Below are 24,938 nucleotides of genomic sequence, written 5' to 3' on the forward strand. Positions count from 1 at the left end.
AACTTAAGACATCATGGTGCTACTACACTATGCAGCTGCTTTCTCATTTCAGACACACAACTGATGGTGGCTTAACCTGAGGATGACCATTCCTTTAGGCTAGGATAAGAGGTTGAGAAGGACAATCCTTCAAAGCAACCTCAGTCTGTGAAATAATATTTATTTCACAGAAAGGAGGAAAACAAAATCAGAAACACAGAGAAAATGAGGAAATAAAGAATAAGAACAAAATAGGAAAATAAAAGTCATCCACACCGTTGAGGTGCTTTTGTCTTACATTAGGTCAGACTGGGCAAGGGTGGTAGGTGTCCTTCCTAAACGCCACCAAGTGAACTTGTATGGCACATGAGCACCAGTGGCACCATGTTTCTGAGGTGTAAAGCTAAGTAGCTGAATCAACTAGTTTATCGGGTAATTTAACTGACAGTTTGAACCAAAGCTTTATTCATTCCTTTGGGATTCCAATTTTCTTCCCCATTTTGCACCTTAGTCAAAGAAATCCTAATATTAACTACTACCTTTACCTACAATTTTAAATTAGTGGATAAGAACATTAGTTTCCCATCACATATTGCCCGGCTAACATGTGTACAGTAAATAATTAATCCAAAACTCCCTCATTTGGAACATATTTTAGTACAGCTGCAAAAGTGAGCCATTGTAGTCCGCAAGGACCATTGGCATTTCTCTCAGAAACACCTGAAGAAGTTAACCCGACAGTCACTGTCACTCAAAGTGTGTGGCGAGGTTGAGAAAGTAAAGTTCTTGAAAATGACCTCAGCACGTATGAGAACTGAGCCTTTGCTGTCAACACCACTCCACAGTGCAAACCAGCCATCCAACCAACTGATCTAACAAAAGGGATATAGCAGAGAGTTTCAGAACACAGTTCTCATGCATGAATCCCCACAAAAAGCTAATATCCATGTTCAACAGGTAATGGGGAAGGCTACTGGAATTTTGGACTTTACTTCACAGGGAACAGACATTAATAGTAGAGAGGTTTTTCTAAAACTGTACAAAACACGAGTCAGACCACAGCTAAATAGTTTTGACCTCTTTATACAAGGAAAAAAACTGACTATGCAGGCAATCCAGAGAAAATTCACTTGTCTATTGTAGCTATGGAGGGACTCTCTTGTGGCAGAGAGGTTGAGAAGGTTCAGCCTGTAATAATTGGAATTTAGATGAATGACAGGCAGCCTCATTGAAACATACACAATTTTTAGGGGATTTGACAGGACAGATGTGGAAAGGCTGTTTCGCTTCATGGGAGAGTCCAAGACTAGAGGCCATAACCTTAGAATAATAGGTTGCAAATTTAAGACAAACAAGGAGGGATTTCTCCTCTCAGCACGTTGTAAATAGTCATAAAATTGTATGGCATAGAAATAGGCCCTTTGGTCCAACTCATCCATGTCAACCAGATATCCTAAACTGATCTGGTCTCATTTGCCAGCATTTGGCCCATCTCCCTGTAAACCGTTCCTATTCATGCACCCATCCAGATGCCTTTGAAATGTTGTAATTGTACCAGCCACCACCATTTACTCTGGCAGCTGATTCCATGCACGCATCACCCTCTTCATAAAAAGTTAGCCATTACATCCCTTTCAATCTTTGAGCCCTCAAGTTAAACCAATGCCTTCTAACTCTGGACCATGCTACCCAGGAAAAATACCTTGGCTATTCACCCTATCTATGCCCCTCATGATTTTATGAAACTGTATAATGTCACTCTGCAGCCTCAAAAGCTCCAGAGAAAATAACCCCAGCTAATTCAGCATCTCTCTACAGCTTGAACACTACAACACAAACAACATCCTCGACAAGTTTTCTGAAGAAGGGTCTCGACCCGAAACGTCAGCTTTCCTGCTCCTCTGATGCTGCCTGGCCAGCTGTGTTCATCCAGTTCTACACAGTCGTATCTCAGATTCTCCAGCATTGACAGTTTCTACTATCTCTAGGTATCTATTGCTCTGTCTTCAACCTTCTTTGACACGTCTTCAAAAAAAAACTTCATCAAGTTAGTGAGACACGATTTCCCACGCACAAAACCATGCTGACTATCCCTAATCAGCCCTTGCCTTTCCAAATAAAAGTAAATCCTGGCCCTCAAAATCCCATCCAACAACTTACCCACTATTTGCATCAGGTTCACAGAACTAGAGTTCCCTGGCTTTTCCTTATCACTTTCCTTATAGTGCTACCACAATAGCCACCTTCCAACCTTTGGCACGTCACCTAAAGAATTCCTTAATGCAGCACATTGTCAAGGCTGAGCTGTTCAGCACATTCAAGCCGAAACAGATTTTTAATTGGTAAGGGAATGAACGGTAAAGGAAAAAGGCAGGCAAGTGGAGTTGGGGATTATCAACACCAGCTATGCTTTCTCAATGCCTAGCAGACTTGATGGGCGTAGGGTCTATTTATGCTCCTATGTTGTATCATTTCCCAGACATGCAACCGTTCAGTGATATTATTATGATTCAGTAGATTGTGGATTCCAAAACCCATCCAGGGATGAGCATGTGATCTAGACAGATTAATCACAGACTCTTGGGGTAATAAAAACAAGCGCTGGAGAAATTCAGTAGGGATGACAGTATCCGTTAAGAGAAAAACAGAGTTAACACTGAGTTTTCTTTGGAATTCAGGCACTCTTGGGGGTGCTGCCTTTCATTAAGTAACTGAGAATTCACTTGCGCCTTAGATGCATATGAGAGATTCATGGCACTACTCAAAGAAAACTAATTGAACTACTAGTAGTTCTTCTATAACATGAAGTTGTGCGACCTCGTGCTATAGAAAATCACCACAGAAAATCGGGTTATATGGAAATTGCTACAGAAAAATCGCTAGAGAGTGTACAGTAGAAAGTTCACATTATCAAAACAGCTTCCCAAATACATCAACTGCATTACAGCCAATGAATGTTCATGAAACACACACTATAGCAGAAATACTTCTAAATTCTGAGGTGACTATTAATCAACACAAGCATATTACCTCACGTTTCATCTCAATACTTTTTATGGGACCTTGCTGCATGCAAATTGGATGCTCACCTTGCCAAGTATTATAACAATTCTAAGGCCATGAAGATAGCTGGGACTCAAAGAATATTATACATCTTAAAGGACAAGCTTGAATTTACAACACAGCTAACCTTTGCTCTCAACTCAAATTATTTTGCTTTTTCACTTCAGTTAACATGCATATTTTACAAATCCCAAAGCCTTAAAAGCTATGATCTCCTACCAATGAATTAACCAATTGCATGCTTACAGTTGCAAGAGGTGGTGGATGGGAGGGCAAGAAATCCAGGGTGAAAGGGGAAAACAAAAATCAAAATTTCAAAATCCTATTTCACTATAAATGTAGACCTTTCAGAAATAACCAGAATTTAGCAAGCATTTGCAATTCCTTCCCATTAAAGAGTCAAAAAGTTTTGATCTATGCAGTATTAGAGGCAAGATATTTATTCTGGATAATGGGATAAATAGATTGTCCTCTTGCACTAAAGAAATCCTGCTTCTCCTTACCATCTTCATCTTCTTCTGCTGCACTTTTTGGGTCGGATTTCTTCTTTTCTTCCTCAGATTCCTCTTCCGAAGACTTATCATCATTAGATGACAAATTTGCATTTATTTCAGCTAGCAGCATTTTCTTAGCGATTCTGGCAAAAGAGAAAAACTGTTGAAAACAAACTATTTATACTTGAAAACATTACATTTAAACAATTAGTGCCATAGAAAAGATACTTCAAATTTATGCAGATTTTCTATGCATGGAAAAGAAATGTAAAGTTTTTTTTTAAAAACATACTTAATAGAAAGTCAAATTTCAGAAAATTTGGGAAAATGAATTGGTAACAATTTGTGTCAAAGAATACAGATTCACACAGTATTTACAACATACAGAAATCCCTTAAAAAAGAAGTCCTATTACTTTTCTGCCTAGCATACATCAGTGATCAATTTTCTTGTTATTTATGCACAGTAGTTGGCAGGAATAAAAGGACAATACACACACTAGGCCCCATGTAAGTTTTCTAGTCTATAAAAATTTCCAAATTTACACATACCAATCAATCATTGTGTTTGCTATGAAATCAGTTTATTTTTTCATAAGAAAGCAGATAATACATACACAAGAACCATTAAGTATTGTCTTGTTTAAATTTTCATTTGAGTATGAATAATAAAGTTTTATTTCAAGTTGTTCCAAATATTTGGCTGTCAATACTGGTGAAGTACTACAAATGCAGAACTATTCCTGGTCGAAACAGAGCAAACACATTACATAACACATTCATGGGTATTTTTCCAGATAGTAATAAGCTATTGTTTTCAATGCCTATGTTGCTACTGACTATAATGTGCATTCTTTTGAACAGTAGCTATGAATGCATCATATACCCAAGAATTAGATTCATCTACCATCAGCAATCTAGAGTTGTGGAGCAGGGAAAAACAGACCCTTCAATCTAGCTAGTCCACACCTCACCACACCAACCATGTTCCCAAACTAAACTAGTCCCACCTCATTCCAAATCCTTCCTAATTATTTACTTATCCAAATGTGTTTAAATACTGTAACTGTACCTGCATCCACCACTTCCTCTGGCAGTTCATTCCACACACTAACCACTGTGTAATAAAACAGTTGCCCCGTATGTCCTTGTTCAATCTCCCCTTTCACCTTAAAAATATGCTCCCTAGTTTTGAATTCCCCCATCTGAGGTAAAAGGTCTTTGCTATTTACCTTATCTATACCACTCGTGATTTTCTAAACCTTATTCCTTTGCTAATTCTTGTGCAAAAAATACTGAAGTAAACAAATTTAATTTAGAACGCCAAACCACTGAACAAAGGCAAGGTCATTTGGTGACGGGAAGGAAGAACCAGGAGCAGGTAAAACAGAAGGCAATAAGTGACACATTTACATTCTCATCGGATCTTCAGGATGCAAAATATTTCATGACCAATTAATCTTGCATATAGGAAAATGTGGCAGCAAGGTAAGCTCACAAAAAAATCAGATGACTGGACATAATTATTTTTACTGCTGCAGGTCGAGGGAGAAATGTAGCCAGAGAAGTGTGGAAACCATGCAAGTAAGATATCATAAGATCTTTACATACAGCTGGATACCAGGGTGTTCATATCATTTCTCAATTGAATAAAAGTATCCTGAACAATGCAGCCAACTTTAACTCTGCACTGAAGTACTGGCCTAAATCGCATTAAAGTCTAAGGCAAACCTGAACTCAACCTTGGCTCAAGGGCAAGGGTTCTTTCAACTGAGCTTGCTTAGTTAGCTATGGGTCAACAGAAAGGGGTGAGAAACTTTATCATCAGAACTGCTTCTCCGTAAATAATTTTCAAGTACTACCTGAATTTAGAAGTGTAGTTCAATTAACAAGGTATCAAAAAAACCCAGTAACGTTTAAAAAAAGTAATAGCAAATTAATGAGAAATTGCTTTGCACTTATGATCATTATTTTCTCAGACGAGAGCAGAGACTATCACTTCCAAACCAGTTTACATGATCGCCCTCAAAAATGATATAATTAACCAACAAGCTTGTATCTTCGACATGTTCCACTACAGCAACATTTTTAACTCATACGTGTGCAATGTTATCCTCTACTTCTATCCTTCACTCCATCTTCAGAAAATTTCTCCAAATCACACTACAAAAGTTTTAAATCTCCAACACCCTCCCCTACACTCTTCTACGCATGAATCACTTTATCTCCCTTAAATACTGTGGAAATTTCTTTTCCACTCCAATAGCTCCTTCATGGCTCTTGCAAGCCTAATCAGAAGGTCTCACCTTGCCTCTGACTAAACTTCTTGTGTAGTTAGCGCTAGTCATCTTCTTGAAATTCGAAAGGGACCAAAAGCTGTGTATTTTTCCTGTAAGGCAACAGGTTTTCTCCACTGCGCTAAATATTGCTCTTCTACCCTCTACGCCATCATTTTTTTTAATATAAAAAAACACCATAACCACTCAGTTTTCCTATGAATAAACTCTGTAGGGCTACATAACACTTCAGATTGAAGTGCACATTAACACACTAACATCCAAATCTCTTCACCCACGAAAAGTCAAGAATCAGATTCTTCATGTACAAAGGAAGTGTGCCAAAAATCATGACCTTGAGCAGACAACTGCCTTTGTTCCACTTTCTCAGAAACCATTTTATTTTGAACATTACCAGCTGTAGCAAACAAACAGGGTAGCAATTCAAACTAGAAACACCACACAATTTCCTTATAAATCAAGCTTTATTTACAAATTACGTCTCCTTGCACCCACTTTCATTAAAACAGATTTCACACTACCTTTCTAGGTATTACAGGGATACTTCTCAAAGAACCAGAAACTATGTTCAACCAATTTCAGGATTAAGGTTACAAAGTTGCTATAGCCTGAGAGCACCAGAAAGCCACTCTCTCATTAGAGATGACTGGTGGTGAGTTTATCCATAGTGTCACCACTCCTCAGGTAAAGGGTGAGGTTGAGAAGAATCCTTTATAAAGGCCTCATCCAGTTCAGGAATTTAACCAGTGCTGCCAGCATCACAAAATAGCCTTCCAGCCAAGTGAACTGAACAACCTTCAGGATTACAATAATTTAGTCATTATGCTGCTCGAATAGTTATCCTGAAATCCAAACTAATAATCTGGAACCAGAAGCTTAAGTGCCACTATGGTTCGGGAATTAAATTCATGTAAGTCAAGAAACCATCAAAAGTTTTACGGGTCACCCATATCGTTGGGAAAAGGAAATCTGCCATCCTTACCTGGCCTGGTGATGCATGGCTTCAGACCCGGAGCAACACAATCCTCTTAAGAATCCTCTTAAGAATCCTCTTAAGAATCCTCTTAAGAATCCTCTTAAGAATCCTCTTAAGAACGTAGCATGCCACTCAATTATAGGCAGTTCACCACCAACTTCAAAGCAAATGGAACTGGGCAATAAAATGCCAACTTTCCATCAATGCCCTCATAAATGCATTCTGTGCTCACCCTTAATTACCATTTTTGTGGCCACTGCAAATAATCTTATGGTAGCCAATTGTGCGCTTTTACTATCATTTGTTCTATTCTAAGAACATTTTCTCTCAAATTATTTAAATTGTTCAAAATCTGAATGAAACCATGACCATCCCAAATGATCACAAACAAACAAACAAATCAGTAATCTAGATTATGGGAAAGAAGAAACATTTCTCTTATTTGTGCATTACTGCGAATTAATTCAAATGGACCACACAATTAATATTAGATGCAGTCCAGCAAAGTCAAATTTTCTTCCTAGACATAGGCTTGTTTTTAAAGTTCAAATAAACACAGAATTTCACATGGCAACTATTCTGCTTTACTGAAAAACAAGCAATTATGAATTATGCCAGTTTTTGTTCTATATTTCAATTCCAGTATCTCAAATATTGTCATATTGCCATCAGACAGAATATATTCAATAATGAGAATTAAATCATTTTGAAAACTTTGATACCACTTCAAATGTTCTTCAAGTAAAAAAAATACAGTAATGTGGAAACCTGTAATGCCAGCCAGAAACAATATTGAAGATGATCAGTTCAGACAAGAGGTAAAATAAACAGTTAACTTTCAGGCCTGGGCCCATGATAGCTTCCAAGCAAGAACAGAGTGCTGAAATGTTAACTCATCTTGCCTTCAAAGAATGTTACTAACTGAGCATTTTCAAAGTTTTCTATTTTTGTTATTCATTGTTAATGTGACTAAATGTGACACAGGAATTTATTAGATACTTCAGCAAAATTCGGTACAGAAATTAAAATTTAGTATCTAAACATTTAAGGATTTGTAAAGACTATCCATTGCAAAGAAATACAGAAATTGATTCTGATCATTGCGCCAATAATAGTCAAACCAAGAAACAATTGCATGCAATATCTTTAATCATAGATAGGTCTGACTGTTTAGTACAAGTTTTCACCTGACGATAAATAGTTGAGTTTCCTTTGTCTTACACTTTCTATATACTTACAGTGTATTAATAGAGTGATGTGCAGGTTCTTCTGGTCTTTTGGAGCACACCGAATCCGGAGCTGGCCACCAGACTGAAGACTGAACTCTCACTTCAAGTCAACTAATCAGCAGCTCAGAACCCAATCCAAGGCATACACTGGGCAATAAACGTTAGCTGTCACTGTTCAGTCAGTTGAGCCAAATATCTTCCACCAGCTGGTTGCAGGTTTATTTTGTGCTTCATGTGTGTGTTCAAGGCCTCTGATTCTGCATGAATTCTTTTTTTGATGCTTGCCTTTAAAAGTTTCCTTTCATCAAGTTCATTTCACAAAAGCTGAATGTGCAAGATGATGGAATTGTTGCACCCTCCCCCCTTTCAACTACATTACTTCAAAATATACAGACTTTAACTTAGACGTAGAAGAAAACATTTCTTTCTACAAATTCTCAAGGGGCAAAGAACAATTGCATTGGGTGCCAATGTTCTGCATTCTCAAATACAGAGGGTGAAACTGAATCCATTTTACGCAGATACCTCATGTTTGCAGAAAGTAATGACTCAAGTCAGGCTCTGTATTCGTTGCCCATCCATCCTCAAACAATAATTTAGAAACAAAAAAAAAATTGCAATTCAAGTCTTAGAAAAACAACATACACAAAATTTTAAGTATCACAAAAATCAATTCACCAGCATTACTTGACAATCATATTATAAATACAATTCAAATTTACAGCTACCTCACAGAAAACTTGCATTCCATTAAATATTTGTAATGACAATTTAAGACTGATTTTTAATTGCACACAGAATTAATAAAAAAATTAAACAACTTCCAAATATTCCAAATCAAAAAAAGTGTACTACAGCTCCCTATGGTTACAATGGAACCACAATTTCACAAGATGATAATTTGCTTATTAAAAAAACATAAGTTTTTATATGTTTTGTCTAACAAATACAAACATCAATTTACAAATTAGCATATCCAATTTCAAACAATGTCAGGAATACTCAAGCACAATAAAGTAGCCCGCTCAAGGCGAGGCAAAAGATTATGCACAAAACCATTTCTCTCAATAAATAAAAATGGGGAACCAAATCACAGCTCAGAATAAACTCTGCAAAAGTTGGAACAAAATAATTCCTCTACTATGTGGTAAGTCAAAGAACCAGGTATTTGAGCTCTACACTAAAAGGTACAATGATCAACTGAAATAACGCTGATTTTAAAATTAGCTTGCTTCAAATAGCTAATTAATATCCATCTTTTTAAAAAGCATTGCAAGTGACACATTTTCAGAAATGTATCTGACCTAAAATGAGCATGCAAGTGACCTTCTAATGGGATCTTACAGGTATCATGATGTGGTGACTGGATTTTTCATGTGACTGCTGCCTGTTTTGCCACCCCACAGAAGGTGCCACAGTTACGGTGAAAGAATTCTGCTCAATTTCAACAGTTAACTTAAATATACTTTCAGAAAATGTGGTGCTGCATTATGAATCCAAAATGTCTCACTATCTAGCTAAGTTCAGCATTTAAATGCTACTACTGTATTCCGAAACTTGCAATGATCTTCATTAAGACAAAATTCTGGGATTACTTTTAGACATCAAAAATACACCTCTGAAATTAACAGCAAAAGGTGAACTGTATGCTGAAAGGACAGCGTAAACAGTTAACATACCAACATATTCTGGATGAGAAAAAGTTGCTCGAAGAAGAATTTTTTTCTGCTGATAACTACTTGCGTTTGCTGTATTTCCTGATTTCAGAACAAAGTTCAAATAGGAAGTGCAGAGCAATTTGTTTGCTTGTCTACATTTCAAACTCACCATAAAACAGGTTACAGCCCTTATTACAAAAAGGGATCATCTGGAAACATTTCTCTTTTAGAAGTTGTCCAAGTTCTTGTGACAGCTTGGTAGATAGATGCGCCAACTTAAGTAATGTATTGTTATCTACAAAAACCAATTGACCCATTTTCAATCATTAGCTTTTGGCGATCACAGCTCATGATACCAATGAATCAAGGAACGTTGCAGTATAGCAGCAAGTCACTCAGCTCAAGTCCATGTTGGAATTTTTCTCTAAATAGGCCACCTCTTACTTCTTGCTCATTCCAAGGCCCTTTAATATACCAACAACTAATGCTCTTAAAACAATTTAAGAATTCTATTTCAGCAATAGCTTGTTGCAGGGAATTCAGCTTACCGACCACTGCAAAAATATCTGTTCTTAACATTCTTTCAGTTGTGATTCTCTTCGACAGACACACTCCTGTCCAATAGGAACAACTTATCAAAACATGCCATTCACTTTTAAATCCTGATCAACATGAATGCCAGCTATTTAATTTTTTTTCCATTCAAATGAGAGACTCAATTTCTTAAATTTTATAACTGTGGTCCCTCAGCTATGACAAGTGACATGTTAAATTCAGTGATCTTAATTATTCGCCACTCTCCAAGTCCTCAGTCATTTCATTCCATAACACGGGCTCTAGCATTTTCTCAACTGAAGATTATAAACATGATTTAACTGACTCTCCTTCAGTTTACTACAAGGAATGCTTTCCAGAGATAGAGTCAGAGCCTCTGTTACATTCCCTCGCTTCTGTCAGAATCCTTGGAAGAATCACTGAAGTGGAATTTAATGGCCTGATGTTTGAAGAAGTTTGTTGTGGGTATAAGAAGGAATGGTAAAGTTAGCACATAGGTTAGCAAACAAATAAGGCAGTACAAGTACCTGCAAGGGATTGGAGTAGAAAAATAAAGTCTTGTTACAGCTTATTATAACTCTTTCGTGATGCATAAGACAACTGGAATACTTCAGGCAAGATTTAGTCTCCACAGTTATGAAAAGATACACGCGCATTGAGGGTAGCAGAGCAAAGGTTTCTGGAGTTGGTCCCTGGGATGAGGTGCTTGTCCTATGAATACAGGGCTTAATAAAAGGAATTAAAATTTCAGCATCATTTCAAAATCAGAATAAATCATCCTGAACTGGAAACAGAGACAAACTATTTACTTGCACCCTTCCCCCTCATCTTACTGCAAATTTACTTTAATAAAGTAGGGATACTACAACTGATTGCAATACCTTTGGGTTTAAAAAGGAGTGGAAGATGCCAAAAAACAAAATCAGAGTTTTCACTTCCATTTACTAATAAATTACTCTTGCTGGGAAGCATATATGCATTGACATCCAAATAGATTTGTATATGGATGTAGTGCTCTAGCTCTGTTGCATATGCACGTCAGTACAGTCTAAGGCTTTGCCAACTTATTCCAACAAAAGCTGTAGTAAATGCAGAGAAGCCTTCCTTCAAGAGAGCTCCTGAACAGCACAGATTGAAATATTGTCCTGAAAGGTCTCCAAGTTAACAAATTACCTGAAACACATTCACAATGATCAATAAGGCAATTGACTGTGCTCACCCTGAAACCATCAATTAATGCATTCGGTTAATCCACATGGTTTGTAATCTAAACATAATATACTTGCATTGCTGACGAGAAAGTAGATGATGATGAATGTTGCCCTATCTGCTAACATAAGGAGCCAAAGTCATAAAATTGGTCATCATTGTAGATTACCCTTCCAGCCATAAAAGGGAGGTATTTTTCACCAGACATTAGTTTTGGTCTCAGAGAATTCATTTAATACGTGTTTCACAAAAATCTCAAGCTAATGGCTTTGGAGCACTGTGGATAAACATTCAATTGCAGGGGCCCTGTTAACAATGTTACACATGGAGCCGTAAAAATGTTCCCAACCATGAAGTCCAAATGCATACCAATACAGTGCATCCTTTTACTACCAGCAACATCAGAAAATCACAACTTTCTTTGAAACCTGAGGCTGCACTCTCAATTTTAAAAAAACAGCACCAATAATGAACATGTCACATGGTGGGGCCTCAAAAATATGGATTAATGGCAGAACGGAAACCTGAAAAAGGAGACATGCAAGACCTCAAAACAGAAATTCTCTTTTGAAACAAACCAATGTTTCACTTTTACAGCCTGCAAGAAATGCAACAGTCCACTGTACAAAGCTTGAATTATGACAAAAACCTGCAAGTACAGTAAAACTGCCAAATACATCTATTCTGAACATTTCAAAGCTACACTGGTACCAAATCAACTATCACTTCAAATGGCAAAGGAGGAGTCATTTTGCCAAAATTTAAGGCATAACCTTGTATTCTAACTGGGACGCAGGCAAAATAAATTTTGTCATTTATTCAAGGGCTCCAAAAATCTAAGGACCTGCAAGGTCAGCTGCAAACTGCATCTGTTAAAAGCACCCTTTGTTTTCACAGATGTTAAAGTGAGAATTTAACACTGGTTTTGGAAGAAAAAGTTCTCTTATTCAAAATTGCGCTGTTATTTTCAAAAAAAGTTAAATAATTCCAACTGGAGTGGTTAGGTTAGGTTAGCTTAGGTTGGACAGTCCCACATCCTTTGTAGTTTAACATTAAGGTCACTAGATTGAAACAAAAAAAAATCCAGAGAGGTTGACAGGATAGATGCAGAGATTTTCTCTCGCATGGTAGAGTCCAGAACTAGGGGTCACTTGTTTAAAAATCAGGGTTACCATTTAAAACAGATCAGGTAAAAGCTTCTGACACAAAAAGGTTCTGAATCTTTCTAACTCTACTTGAAAAAAATGGTGGAAACAAAGTCCTTGAATAATTTAAGGCAGAGGTAGATAGATTCTTGTTAAGCAAGGAGTCAGATGGTTTTATGCGGTATTTAGATGTGCAGACTTGAATTTGTGGGTGGAGCAAGCACAATAGGCTGCATGGCCTACAACTCATCCTTTTTCAGTATCTTGTTCAAGTTTATCCAGAGAAAACTAACATTCCTATAACAGATATTCCTGATCTTAAAAACTGCAGACAGACAGTCTGTGACACATCAAATTAAATTTTACACAAGTGGAGAAGGAAATAACTTCTGCTTTAATTTCCAAATTCAACTTAGCAAAAGATCTACTCCACCTATCTGCCAAGTTCATGTAGAAACATTAATGATAATTCAGTTGTGCATGTTTTGGAAGATATTTTAATTTATTGTATATACCGTTGAAGGTGTAAACAGAAGCTGGAATTTACGTTGTGATATCACAATGAGTCAAATTCAAATAATCCAAATTCCAGCTGTGGACGTTCCTGCTGGCAGAAAGAAATCCAATAGAAGAACACCCATAAGATGGCACAGTTCTAGAGTAGTAACTCCAGATTAGGTAAACCATTACACTATTGTATGACTGCTCCAGAGTGCAAAATCAGGGGCATGCATGCAGCAATATCTGTAAACCGGTTTTGTCCACATTGAAAAAAAATGTATGCACCAAGACATCTTTAATACCAATGAAACCAGATGCTTTACCAATTTATCAAAGTTCATATTTAAAGGGAAAATGTATAATATTGGAAAAAGTGAAGATATTAGCAGTGCCAAGCTTCTATGTCTGTGCTAACGTGGATGTTATCAAAAAGCCGCTGTTCCTTGGATTTGAAAAGTCAAACGTTGTCACATTGCTTTGTGAATCTCAAAACACCAGCCACACAATGGCGAATAACAAAACAAGCTGATGACTGCCAGTATGAGGGGCATGGATCAGGAAAATGTACAAAATGATTCAACGGAAAAGAAAAATTATTACCCTAATGCCGTAACAGACGAATAAATAACTACACACTCACTTGCAAATTACCATAACTGAAGTCACAAATGCCAGAGATTCTCTAGCTTTGCACTGTATCACGAACACAGTGGAATGGACTGGTAATATGATGGACTCATCCAAAAACAGCATGCCAATCAGAAAGAGAGTCTTCCCAGAGCTCACTCTCAAAAGGTTTTCAATGTCTTTAACTACACATGGTTAGGCCATTGTAAGGCATGATTAAACGGAAAAGCAGATATTTTTCACATTTTTACCGCAGTTCTTCCATTTGGTTTATTTTTGACAGTGCATCTGTATGGACTCACTTAGCTATCTCAAAACTCCAGTTGATACATTTGTGTACAAGTGTCTTGATACTGAGCACTGGAAAATCTTGAGTGATATTCTAAAACATGGATTTCTTCAACCACACACAGCAGGATTCACGATCCCATAGAAATGCATTAAAGTTACTGCCTTCACGTATCTGATAGTTCCCCTCTCTACTAACCAAACAAGCTTCCAGCAGATTCATTGCACCCTGCATAACACAATGACTGAGCTTGAACACAGTAGGCAAAAACAGGAAAAAAAAAACCACCATCGCTTTTATCCCCCACAACTATTGAGAATTTAAAAAAACTGCATATTAAAATTGACTCAACAAAAAAGGTAAAAATTTAATATCATATTTCCATGATCTCAATATTGATCTTGCAACAATGGTGTGCTAACATACACTGAAACAGTTCAAAGTGTAAAATATTCAAATATTAATACGTTAAATGTTCTAAAGTCACAGAAGATAGTTTGAAAAATTCAGTAATTAATTCATTCAAATTTTATGGAAGATAGGTCGTGCACAGCTGTACACGACTCTAAATTAGATCATTAGTGCTTGTTGAGGGAATGTTAATCTTTATTAAAAAATGTTGATCAGTCCATTTGGTCTCAAAACTGCTGTGGCTTGCCTCTCAAATCTAAAAATATCTCCTTTCAGCTCTTTCTAGTGCACCAAAATCTGAGTAAAACCATTTATTTGCCTGACAACAGTTTAAATGTACATCTACAAAAAGAAAATTAGATTAAAACTAATAACCCAAAGTGCTCTTTTAATACTACAATTTCTAATAACAAACATGTAGTATTTAATCTGTTCCTGCAATAGACTTTGTCAAACTATGTGATTATTATTCTAAAGCAAGTGGTTGCACCAACGGTAAGTAACTGTTTCTCAATCTACATATGAGGCCTACCTTTCCCAACAGAAACACTGTATTGGTCTCTGAATAAATCAGGCCAAGAGCACAGGTTTTTATTTCTAATAGCTTTTATATAGCTAAAAGTAAATAAACAAATCGGATTTTACTTTTCTTGTTGGTTTTATCGAATTTAGGTAATGATGTTTTTAGCATGCGTTTAGAAGTATTCAATGTAGTAATGGGTGGGCATGATTGCAATAGATCCAAGCAATCCCGGCAATATTGTATAAAAGCTGTAAATGTTTAAAAGAAATAATGTCAAAGAAAACTTTAAACATCACCCAATATGCTATTATTGTACTGACTTGGAGAACAGCTTTGGATTTTGGATTCCTGTGGGACAGTAAGATTTAAGATCCACCATCTGAGTCTTCCTCAGTCTCTAAAACAATATCTATCACATCAGTGTAACTTGTACATAATGGCTGCCACGCAATAAACTACATCTTTGTTAAGACAGTGAGCCTTCTCTTTAGGCCACCAAGTGGTTATCCTCTACCACACTAACGAAGCAGCAGGGCCTGTAGGTTACCACTAAAAAAAAGTGATCGTGGCAGCTGTTCCACCAATGTTGCATACAACGTTATGGGTAGTGGTGAGAATTCATCTTCAATATAATTCTAATCTTATTCGTGAGCAAAACTAGGTTTGTAAAAGTTCAATTTCACAATGTGCCATGGTGGGAGCTGACACTCCAACCTGTTAGCTCATCATTCCTTCTGCAACTGGGACAACAGTGACAAAACTGTTTGCCACAACAAATCCCTTAATGCTAATCATAGCTGTTACAATAAATTCCTGTCTCCATATTTATATATTCTGTCTTACCTCAACCCCCACAGAAAAAAAGTACTGAACTGTGTACATTACAGAAAGAAGATCACGTTGCCAAAGCTTCTTGGCTTGCACTCGAGACAAACCCAAGAATGCCAAATTCAAATGATCACAACTTATACTACAGGTAAAGACTACTGATTGGATGGCAGAGATTCTAATTGGCCAAAATTTGTCATGGAAGAAGAAATAGGAACAGCTGGCTTACTGATTATTTAAGTTGACATTTAGTGCAGTTATTAGGAAACCCAGGAGGTGTTGGTGAGCTTATAACTCCTGTTACTTTTCCCAGGAAATACCTTAGTCAGAATCCAATAACCAACTAAACGAGCACCCTTGTCACCTGCAGTATATGTTGTGATAGTCTGGCCTTTTGTCTTGATGGATGCAATGCAAAAAGCTCCACAAATATGGCTCTTCAATATTCAAGTCAAACATCCTACAAATAAGACCTAAGTGGACTGATAGATATTAAAGACGTCATAAGATTGTAATACCTGAACCTGGAATTTTGAATGCTATGAACATTTAACATCAGGGACCACACTTAAAGAAAAACCTTAAATGAGCCATACATTGTTTTAAAATAGCTCCAGGTCATGTCATCTATAAAAGAGATGATAATTTTCGATAAAGCCTCTCAACAAGATTAAAATAATCATCTCTGGCTTGATCTCCTATGGAATTTCAAATCTGCCACTGTTTGAACTATCTGGAAAATACCCATGGACAATAAACAACAGCCACCACGTGTGTAGAAACAGCCAAATACGAAGGAGACTTACTGAAACCCACGATGAAAAATATGCTGAAAACTTAACTATCCATTTGAATAGACTCTTGAAAGTTTTGACAATGGGAAACCAAATGCCCTTCGTTAACATGGATTTATGCCACAGTTGCCAACTGTCAACTGTAACATGATTGAACCTTGATCAAACTTACAACAAAAAAGCATCCACATACATTTTTTGTCAACTTAAGAGATCAGTTGGTCTTATTTCTTCATACAGTTTTACACATGGACAATTACATAATAAATTGAGAAATCTCAACTTTTCACAAATTCAAACACCGTTCCAAGCAACTTCAGGAGTGGAAAAACAAAGGAGCGATTTATTTACCCTCCCAACTTAGTCTTAACATGTAGGTGGAAAAGAGTATGAAAACAGACACTTAGCTACTATTGTACATTTTGTTTCAAAGGTCAATGACCATAACTCAAATTTACTCTCAGCTATTAGGCAAACAGGATAAGAGTAGAGGCAAAAGGATACAACAATGCATGATGGTATGCTGGCCATTCATAAGAAATCGGATTCTCTGATTTTCCGCAGTTTAGTAATTCTGTGTCGCAACTTCAAAATCAATAACAAGACAAGCCTGAAAACTAAAATGCTTTGCCTTCCTCTGGCTAACATATAAGCAGCAAAAATGCAAATGATTTATGCCCCACATCCCTTTAATTAGAAGTGTTCAATTCTACCCAAAAATTTGGACAAGATGTCTATGAGAATATACCGGGGTACAAATTCACTCAAAACCAAAAATCAGGAAATACAAAGAGACTCAACCCTTCATTTTGAAGTAATTTTACCTAGTATAACAAGATACCCCCTACCATGCACTTTTATTTGTGGGTTTCTTATTCCATATATTTTCCTAAAACTATGGTCATAGGACAATATATATTTTGGATTTTGGAGATGTTGTTTTAAAGAATTACAATGAGATCCATGCATTTCCCCAAAAGAACTTCAAATCGGCCACCATGTTACGTCATGACTTTCCATCAAGGCAATTTCAGAACATAGGAGCAGGAACAATTCATTCAGCCCCAACCCAACATGCCATTCGAGGTCATGGGAAACCAACTATTTCAATGGCGTTTCCTTAACTATCCCCATCTCAGTCGATGCCATTAGTCTCCAAAAATGTATCATATGTCTTGAACATGACTGATCTTTCACAGTCCTCCTTGCAGAGAACTCAAAACTTCACAACCCTTTGAGTGAAGAAATTCCTCATTTCAGTCCGAAGTGGCTTACTCCTTATTCTGAGACTGTATCCAATTGTTTTACATGCTCGCCCAGTCAGAAAATATCATTTCTGCACCTATTTCATCTCGTCCCTTTAAAAACTTTAAGTTGCAATGAGAAGTTGTAATAATAATCCAACATTTTAAACGTATGCTCAATGTTTAATTTTAAAATCAAGGTCACCAGACTAGACATTAATGTCCAAATATGTCTCATCCTCAACAATACTCCACACAAAACAGTTTCCCCACAGGGGAACCTGATCAAGAATCTCTTTTCCAGTAGTTAGCGAATATGGACTATTCTACAGACAATTAGCTTCTGTATTTTAAGAACTTCCAATCATAAGTTGAAAAACACCACTTACAAACTAAACACAAAATTGTCTTGTTGTGGTCTACTTATATATTGAATCACGCACATCCAGAGGACGCAATGACATTATGAATAAACATGAAATAACAACTAGACATTTGACATCTTTAATTTGGTAGATTCAAAATCTACATAACATTTTGAATCATTTATAGTTTCAAGAAAAAATGCTGAGGACCAGGTAATTTCACAAAATTGTATTTACTGCATAAATTGAAAAAATGAAAATGTTTCAAACCAGTTAAAAATCTTTTACAAACACATAAAGACTAGTTATATATCTTGATATAGCAGCAAACGTTAGCACCAAATTTAACCATTTAATGAAGCTTGTGACTACACAAAATGCTTTTCTGATAAAGAAGTCTGTGTAAAGTCCGCACTGTAGAATTTATTACCTATTCTCAGGGTCATCATCATAGTCATCACTGGCACATGGGGGAACATTTTTAGAATTTCCCTCTGCTTCATCACCTGTAATGATAAAGACCATGTTTCATTTGAGATTTCCCATAATATTTATAGAATATTCATGAACTAAAAAACAAAGTGACCTACATAACACAGCAACAATCTAGCAACATTTTTTTGGAATTTTACTCCACCATAATAGAGCTTTTGTAATTTTCACATTTCTACCTCTAACAGCATCTTTTTTAAGCCTCTGTATCTAAGTTTTATTCCAGTTGTGGTACAAGAATATTCATCTGAAATACTGTGTTTTGCTCACCCCTCCACAATGATGGTCTCCTAATTGGCAAGCTAGGTTTCGAAGTTGAGATTCGAGCATCTGCAGAATTTGGTATTTGTTGGTAAGTCAAGATAGGTTGAAAATTACCGTCTAATCTTAAAATTAACCCAAATGTCAGAATAAAAAATTAATCATTAATCCAAGCTATTCTGTCACCCTTCAGCATGTTGTGAAGTAACCCACTCAAGTGCACCACGAAGCATGTTCCACGTACAAAGAAGATCCAACAACATTGTTGGACAAAGCGTGGAGTTTGTTCCGCCTATGCAAATTCAAAACAAAACCTCGTTGGGTACCCACAAAACCTTTCAACTCAAACTTTTAATGGAAGTTCATGGTTAGTTCCAAGATTAATGAAAAAATTGCAGCTTTCAGCATTTTGGCAAATGGCAACATTCCCACCAAGGTCCACTTGCCAGCCAATCTGCACCCTCTTTCTCATACAGAATACATTGCTGTTTTCTTTGAAACTTGGTCATCTTGTAGTTTTGCTTCAATGGTTCAAGACAAAAAGTTTCAATGGCGCAGTTCTTTTCTTCAGCAATAGGTAAATGAAATAAATTTTTATTAATTAGTTAACCACTAAAATCAGAAACTTGCCCCATTTCAACATCCAAATCAAAAAAACGCTGTTAAACTTTTATATTAGATAAAATTGTATGATGAACAGAACATTTGTTTGTGTAATAACACAGTGTTAACATCCCATTGAGAGATTATATTGATGTTGTGGTATAAACTATGCAGAAAGTGACACTGGAACAACACTTATCATTTGGGTAGCTCCACACAAAGGGATTTAAATCCAATAATTAATGAAAAGAGTTCATCAAGTTTGTTGGCTAATGCTACTGGGTGATTAATAAAATTGAAATTTTCTTTGAAAAGACACACCCAGAAAAACTATACCTTAGATAACCAATTATGTTTTGCAATGGGCACTACTTTGGAATAACATGGAATTACAGAAGCTTTTAAAAGGGTTTTGACCAGATACTGTATGAAAGGCTGCTTTGTAAGATAGAAGCCAGTAATGTTAGTGGTAATTGTCTTGAACTGGACTGAAAACTAGCCAGAAAGACACATGCAAGAAAAAGTTGTAAGTATCGCTGGTCATGTTTGGAGACTAGACAGTCTAGATGCGTCCATCACGGGATCTATGTTGAGACCACTGCTGCTTTTTTTAAAATTATGAATAATAATGATGATCTAGGTACATATCTAGGATCCATTCTGTAAGAAACAGGAACAGGAGCAGGCTGTGCTGTCTCTCTAGCCATTCAAACAGGATCATGGCTGATCTGACAGTCCTTGTGTCCGCTTTCCTGTGCTTTCCCTGTAACCTTCGATTTCCCAACTGATCCAAGAATCTACCTATCTCAGCCTTAAAATATACATAACGACTCTCCCTTACAGCTCTCTGTGGAAAATTCTGAGATTTTGCTATAAATCATAATTCCAGAATATTCCAAAGTTTAGCAGTTTTGTTCATCCATAATATAATACTGGTTTCAAGTGACAGCAATCAACAACCAGGGATTAAACATTTATCAAAGGCAATCTTTTAAGAAGTTGGCCAACAGGACTTTCAAAAGGCATTATTTTCACTTATATGTACTACAAATCATCACTAGTTTCCCTGGGATGGGGGGAGTCCAAAACTAGAGGGCATACGTTTAAGGTGAGAGGAGAAGGATTTAAAAGGGACTGAAGAGGCAATTTTTTCCATGAAGAGCATTGCGCATATATGGAATGAGCTGCCAGAGGAAGTGGTGGAAGCTGGTACAATTATTTAAAAGGCATCTGGACAGATACACTAATAGGAAGGGTTTAGAGGTATATACGCCAAATGGGACTAGATTAATTTAGGTTATCTGGTTGGCATGAACAAGTTGGGCTGAAAGATTCAGGACATATGGTCAGCATGGATGAGTTGGACTGAAAGGTCTGTTTCTGTGCTGTACATCCTTATGACTTGATAATAGTTTCTGCCGTGAGCCAATAAATGCATTAATAAATCTCTGGTGTGGCATCATATTTCCCTCATCAACTGACAGTAATTATAACAGCATCCAAAACATTAAGGTCAGACCCATAATGCAATAGAGGTCAACTGTTCAGATTGGGTTATGCTAGCAAAGGTACATCAATAGCACTTCAGAAACAACATGATCTGCTTAGGGAGAAGATTAGTTGAAAAAAAAGTCTTCATCAAAATGGGTAGCACAATGGTTCAATGGTTAACACTGCTGCCTCAGTGCCAGGCAGCACCCTCCGGCAACATCTGTATGGAGTTTGCACATTCTCCTCATGTCTGCTCTAGTTTCCTCCCATAGTCCAAAAATGGCAGGTCAGGTGGATCAGCCATGCTACATTATCCCTCGTGTCCATGGGCATGACGGCTCGGTGGATTAGCAATGGGAAACGTAGAGTTACAGGGATAGGGTAGTGGAGTGGGTCTGGGTGGGATGGTCTTTGGACAGTCAGTGTCACTTGATGGTCTGACTAGCCTGCTTCCACACTAAGGTTTCTACGATGCTATGAAAATAGGCAATGCTTTGAAAAATTACAGAAGAAATGCAAAAATATCATAAAAAGAAGCACACCTACCTGATGACTGGCAAAATCCTGATCCCGCAGCAAGAACAACATTTTCCATGATAGGCTGTATCTTTTGTTCATCACTGCTACCTTCTCCAGGGATGTCCTGCTTGTCCCCTTGTTCAGTTTCTTCATCTTCATCTGACGATGAGGAGGAGCTTTGCTTTCTCCCCACAGCTCGTTTCTTTCGTTTTAATCTCGCTTTTTCTGGAGCAGAATTTGTGGAAACTCTCTCATCTTTGGATGAATCATCCCCATCTTCCTTCGTTATCTGTCTTTTTGTTTTCTTTGAAGATGATTTTTTAGCAGCACTGATTTTACTCAAGTTCTTTATCTCTTTTTCTAGGTCAGAATCATAGTTCGAAGAGTCTGAACGATGCTGTCTTTTTTTGTTAGCAACACTAATCCTTTTACTGGTTCTTTTTCTCTCTTTTCCACCAAAATCTGAACTCGAAGACGAGCACTTCCTTTTACGTTTAAGGCTACTAGACTGTGGCATTCGTTTTCTCAAACCAAACAGATTCGTCCTTTTAATAATTCTTTGGGATGAATCACTATCTTTGTTATCCACATCTGATGAGCTCTCACATTTCACTGCTGCCTTTTTCAATACCTCAGGAATTTCATCTGAGTCAGAGGTAGTTTGCACACTAGCTTGATGTGGTGTATCTGACTTATCAGGATCAGATTCCTGCATCCCACACTTGAGACTTTTGCTGACTGTTTTTGATGGGCCAGTCTTTACTTTCACCGAAGAATCAACTTTGTCTTTACCTTTAGGTTCCCTTTTCAATCTTCTACGCTTTTTACCACCAGTACTATCAGTATCATCTTCAGATCTGGAGTTCACAATTCCAGCCCCACCAGGACGCCTCAGAGGTGTAGTTTTTATGCGAGGTGATCGCCTGGTATCAGCATCCTCTGATAGAACTGAAGCATCATTTACAGGATCATTTTCAAGATCATCTTCAATTACTTCATCTGATTTCTTCTTCCTCTTTTTTGAAATTTTTAAATTGGCCTTTTGGTTCTTTTTCTTGATTATTTTGCCTTTAACGGAATCTTCTGCAGCACTGATTCTTTCTCCACCTTCTACATCATCATGGCTATCAACTCCGTACCCAGTGTCATCACCAGTTTCATTTCCATCATTGCCGCCAGCACTGCCTGCATCACTCTCCACCACATGCCCTTTGTTGCCATTGCTACTGTCCATTACCACAGCAGCATCACTCCCATTAGACACCGCCTCAGCAACTTCATTATCCTCTGTCTCAGTGTCCCTCCCATTATCCTCCATTTCAGCAACACCTTCAGCATCATCTATTGCTGCAGTATCCTGTCTATCCTTAAACAGTTTTCTCTTGCCTGTATCTTTTGCAGCTTTTTTAGATCTCTTAAGTGAAGCCAGGGTCAGCTTACTTAAAGATTTACACTTAGCTGAAGATTTAACACTGGAATCAGAGTCCAGCTCTGAGGATTTTTCAGAATTCTGGTTTTCAGCAGGTGCTTTAGTTGATGTAGTATCTAACAGTGTGCTGTTACTAGCAGAATTATCCATTGTATCCAGATCTGGTAGCAGTGCGACAGTTGCCCCAAACAAACCTTCAGTCAATGAAGTAACAGAACCCATATCTAAAGCTTCATCTAAACTGTTAAGTAATGTTGCTTCAGCCATCTCGGATTCCAGTACAAGACCCGGGTTTTCAGTATTAGCAACAACTTCATTTTTAACCAACAGATCTTCATTTGATATACAATCAGTTTCAATCCTAGGCATTTTTGAATCCAGTACTAGTGGACTGATTTGTTCTACTGACATTTGTTGTTCTTCAGTAATCTTGCCTGGTTCACTTGACACTACTGACACTTCCATCTGATCAGATTCATCTTCGGGTGAAACAGAGTTTTCTGCAATTGTCCGATCAGGTAATAAATAGTTTTTATTGTTAGTAGAATCCAACACCTCAAATTTCTTAACACAATCCTGTAATGATCCAGCATGTTTCTTATTTCTTTCCAAATCCTGAATCTCTCTATCTACAACTTCTTCCAATGCCAGATGAACTTTTTTTAGATCTCCAAGCACAGATTTAAAAGCTTTCAACTGTCTCATGCTTACGTTAGACTCAGATTCATTCAAGTCCTTCTGTTTTAAAAAATTAACAAAACTAATATTCAAATTGGCTGTCGTATCTATTAGCTTGCGAGCCTTCTTCAGAATTTCTTTTGGCACTTTCAGTGCCTTATAAGAATATAAAATACTTCCAGAACCTGGAGAAAGGGCTGTTAATGTATCTTCGTCTTTTTCTTGTCCATTACAATCTTTACTAGAAACTCTCTGAGCATTTTTGTAGTCATGATCCATAGACTTGTCACTATCATGAGGACCAGGAGATTTGCATTTATCACTGTCCAATTTAAATTTATCAAAGTCTCTCCTCTTTCTGTTTTGTTGCCACAGCTGATCGAGACACTCAAATACACTGTCACACGCTGTCACCAAATCCAGTAAAGGCTCTGGGTTACATACATAGCAGTACCACTTTTTGTTTTCATCCATAATATTGGATAGTTCCTTCCTACCCAGGTTTCGCAAGATGCAGCTTTTGCAAAATGCATTGTGACAAAAATCACAACAAATCAGATTTCCACCTTCAGCACACCACCTGTAATACAGAAGGAAAAGCAGAATAAAAAGACAGTCTACACATCAGGAAGTAATAATCACAACTGCGAAGTAGGACCAAAGCTATCAAATGGAACAGGTGAGGCAGTGTGGATGGATCACATTCACATCATCTGCATGAAGCTTCAGGACACAGCACCTATTGATTTTTTCTTTTCTTGAATTCATTTAGATGTGGTAAATTATTTCCCATTAGAAACATTTCTGTGTCCTAGCTGAAGCTGCTGGCTCCAAGGGCAGGGTGTCAAGATACATTTGCCTCAGAACTCAGGTTCCGGTTGGCCAAACAATTCTACACCTTTTGAGTTAATTCAGCCACTCAGGCAGTTGTTATGGACCAGACTAGAATCCCTAAAAGTATAAGACGACAGCCTAAACTCAACTTTTTCTTAAGGCAGATGTAACACTTTTTGTTCCAGATGCAATTCAATTGGTCAACCTACTCACATGAAGCAAAATATACTTTAACGATATTGTTAAAATAAATTGTAACACAAGAAAGAGAACTTAGAATAACAACTCTATGGGAAACCTAATAGATACAGTAACTACTACCAATTAACTGTTCCAATATAATAACATCCCATTAATACACTCCATGGTACAAACTTGACTGCCCTGGTCGACCCATCGTCTCCGCCTGCTCCTGCCCTACCAAAAACTTACCTCCAATTATTTT

At 37.2% G+C, this 24,938-nt stretch overlaps 1 protein-coding gene across 2 annotated transcripts in view; it reads right to left on the minus strand.

The window, feature by feature from the left end:
- atrx (ATRX chromatin remodeler) overlaps positions 1 to 24,938 on the minus strand; it is a 233,303-nt gene that overhangs the window by 123,023 nt on the left and 85,342 nt on the right. For both annotated transcript variants that reach the window (XM_048545006.2, XM_048545004.2), the window contains 3 exons: positions 21,580 to 24,239; positions 18,617 to 18,692; positions 3,546 to 3,679 (listed from right to left, as the gene is read on the minus strand). In XM_048545006.2, coding sequence (XP_048400963.2) covers positions 3,546 to 3,679; positions 18,617 to 18,692; positions 21,580 to 24,239 — 2,870 coding nt within the window. The remainder of the gene's footprint in view (positions 1 to 3,545; positions 3,680 to 18,616; positions 18,693 to 21,579; positions 24,240 to 24,938) is intronic.

This window comes from Stegostoma tigrinum, chromosome 15, assembly GCF_030684315.1.
Source record: "Stegostoma tigrinum isolate sSteTig4 chromosome 15, sSteTig4.hap1, whole genome shotgun sequence".
Taxonomy (NCBI): Eukaryota; Metazoa; Chordata; class Chondrichthyes; order Orectolobiformes; family Stegostomatidae; genus Stegostoma; species Stegostoma tigrinum.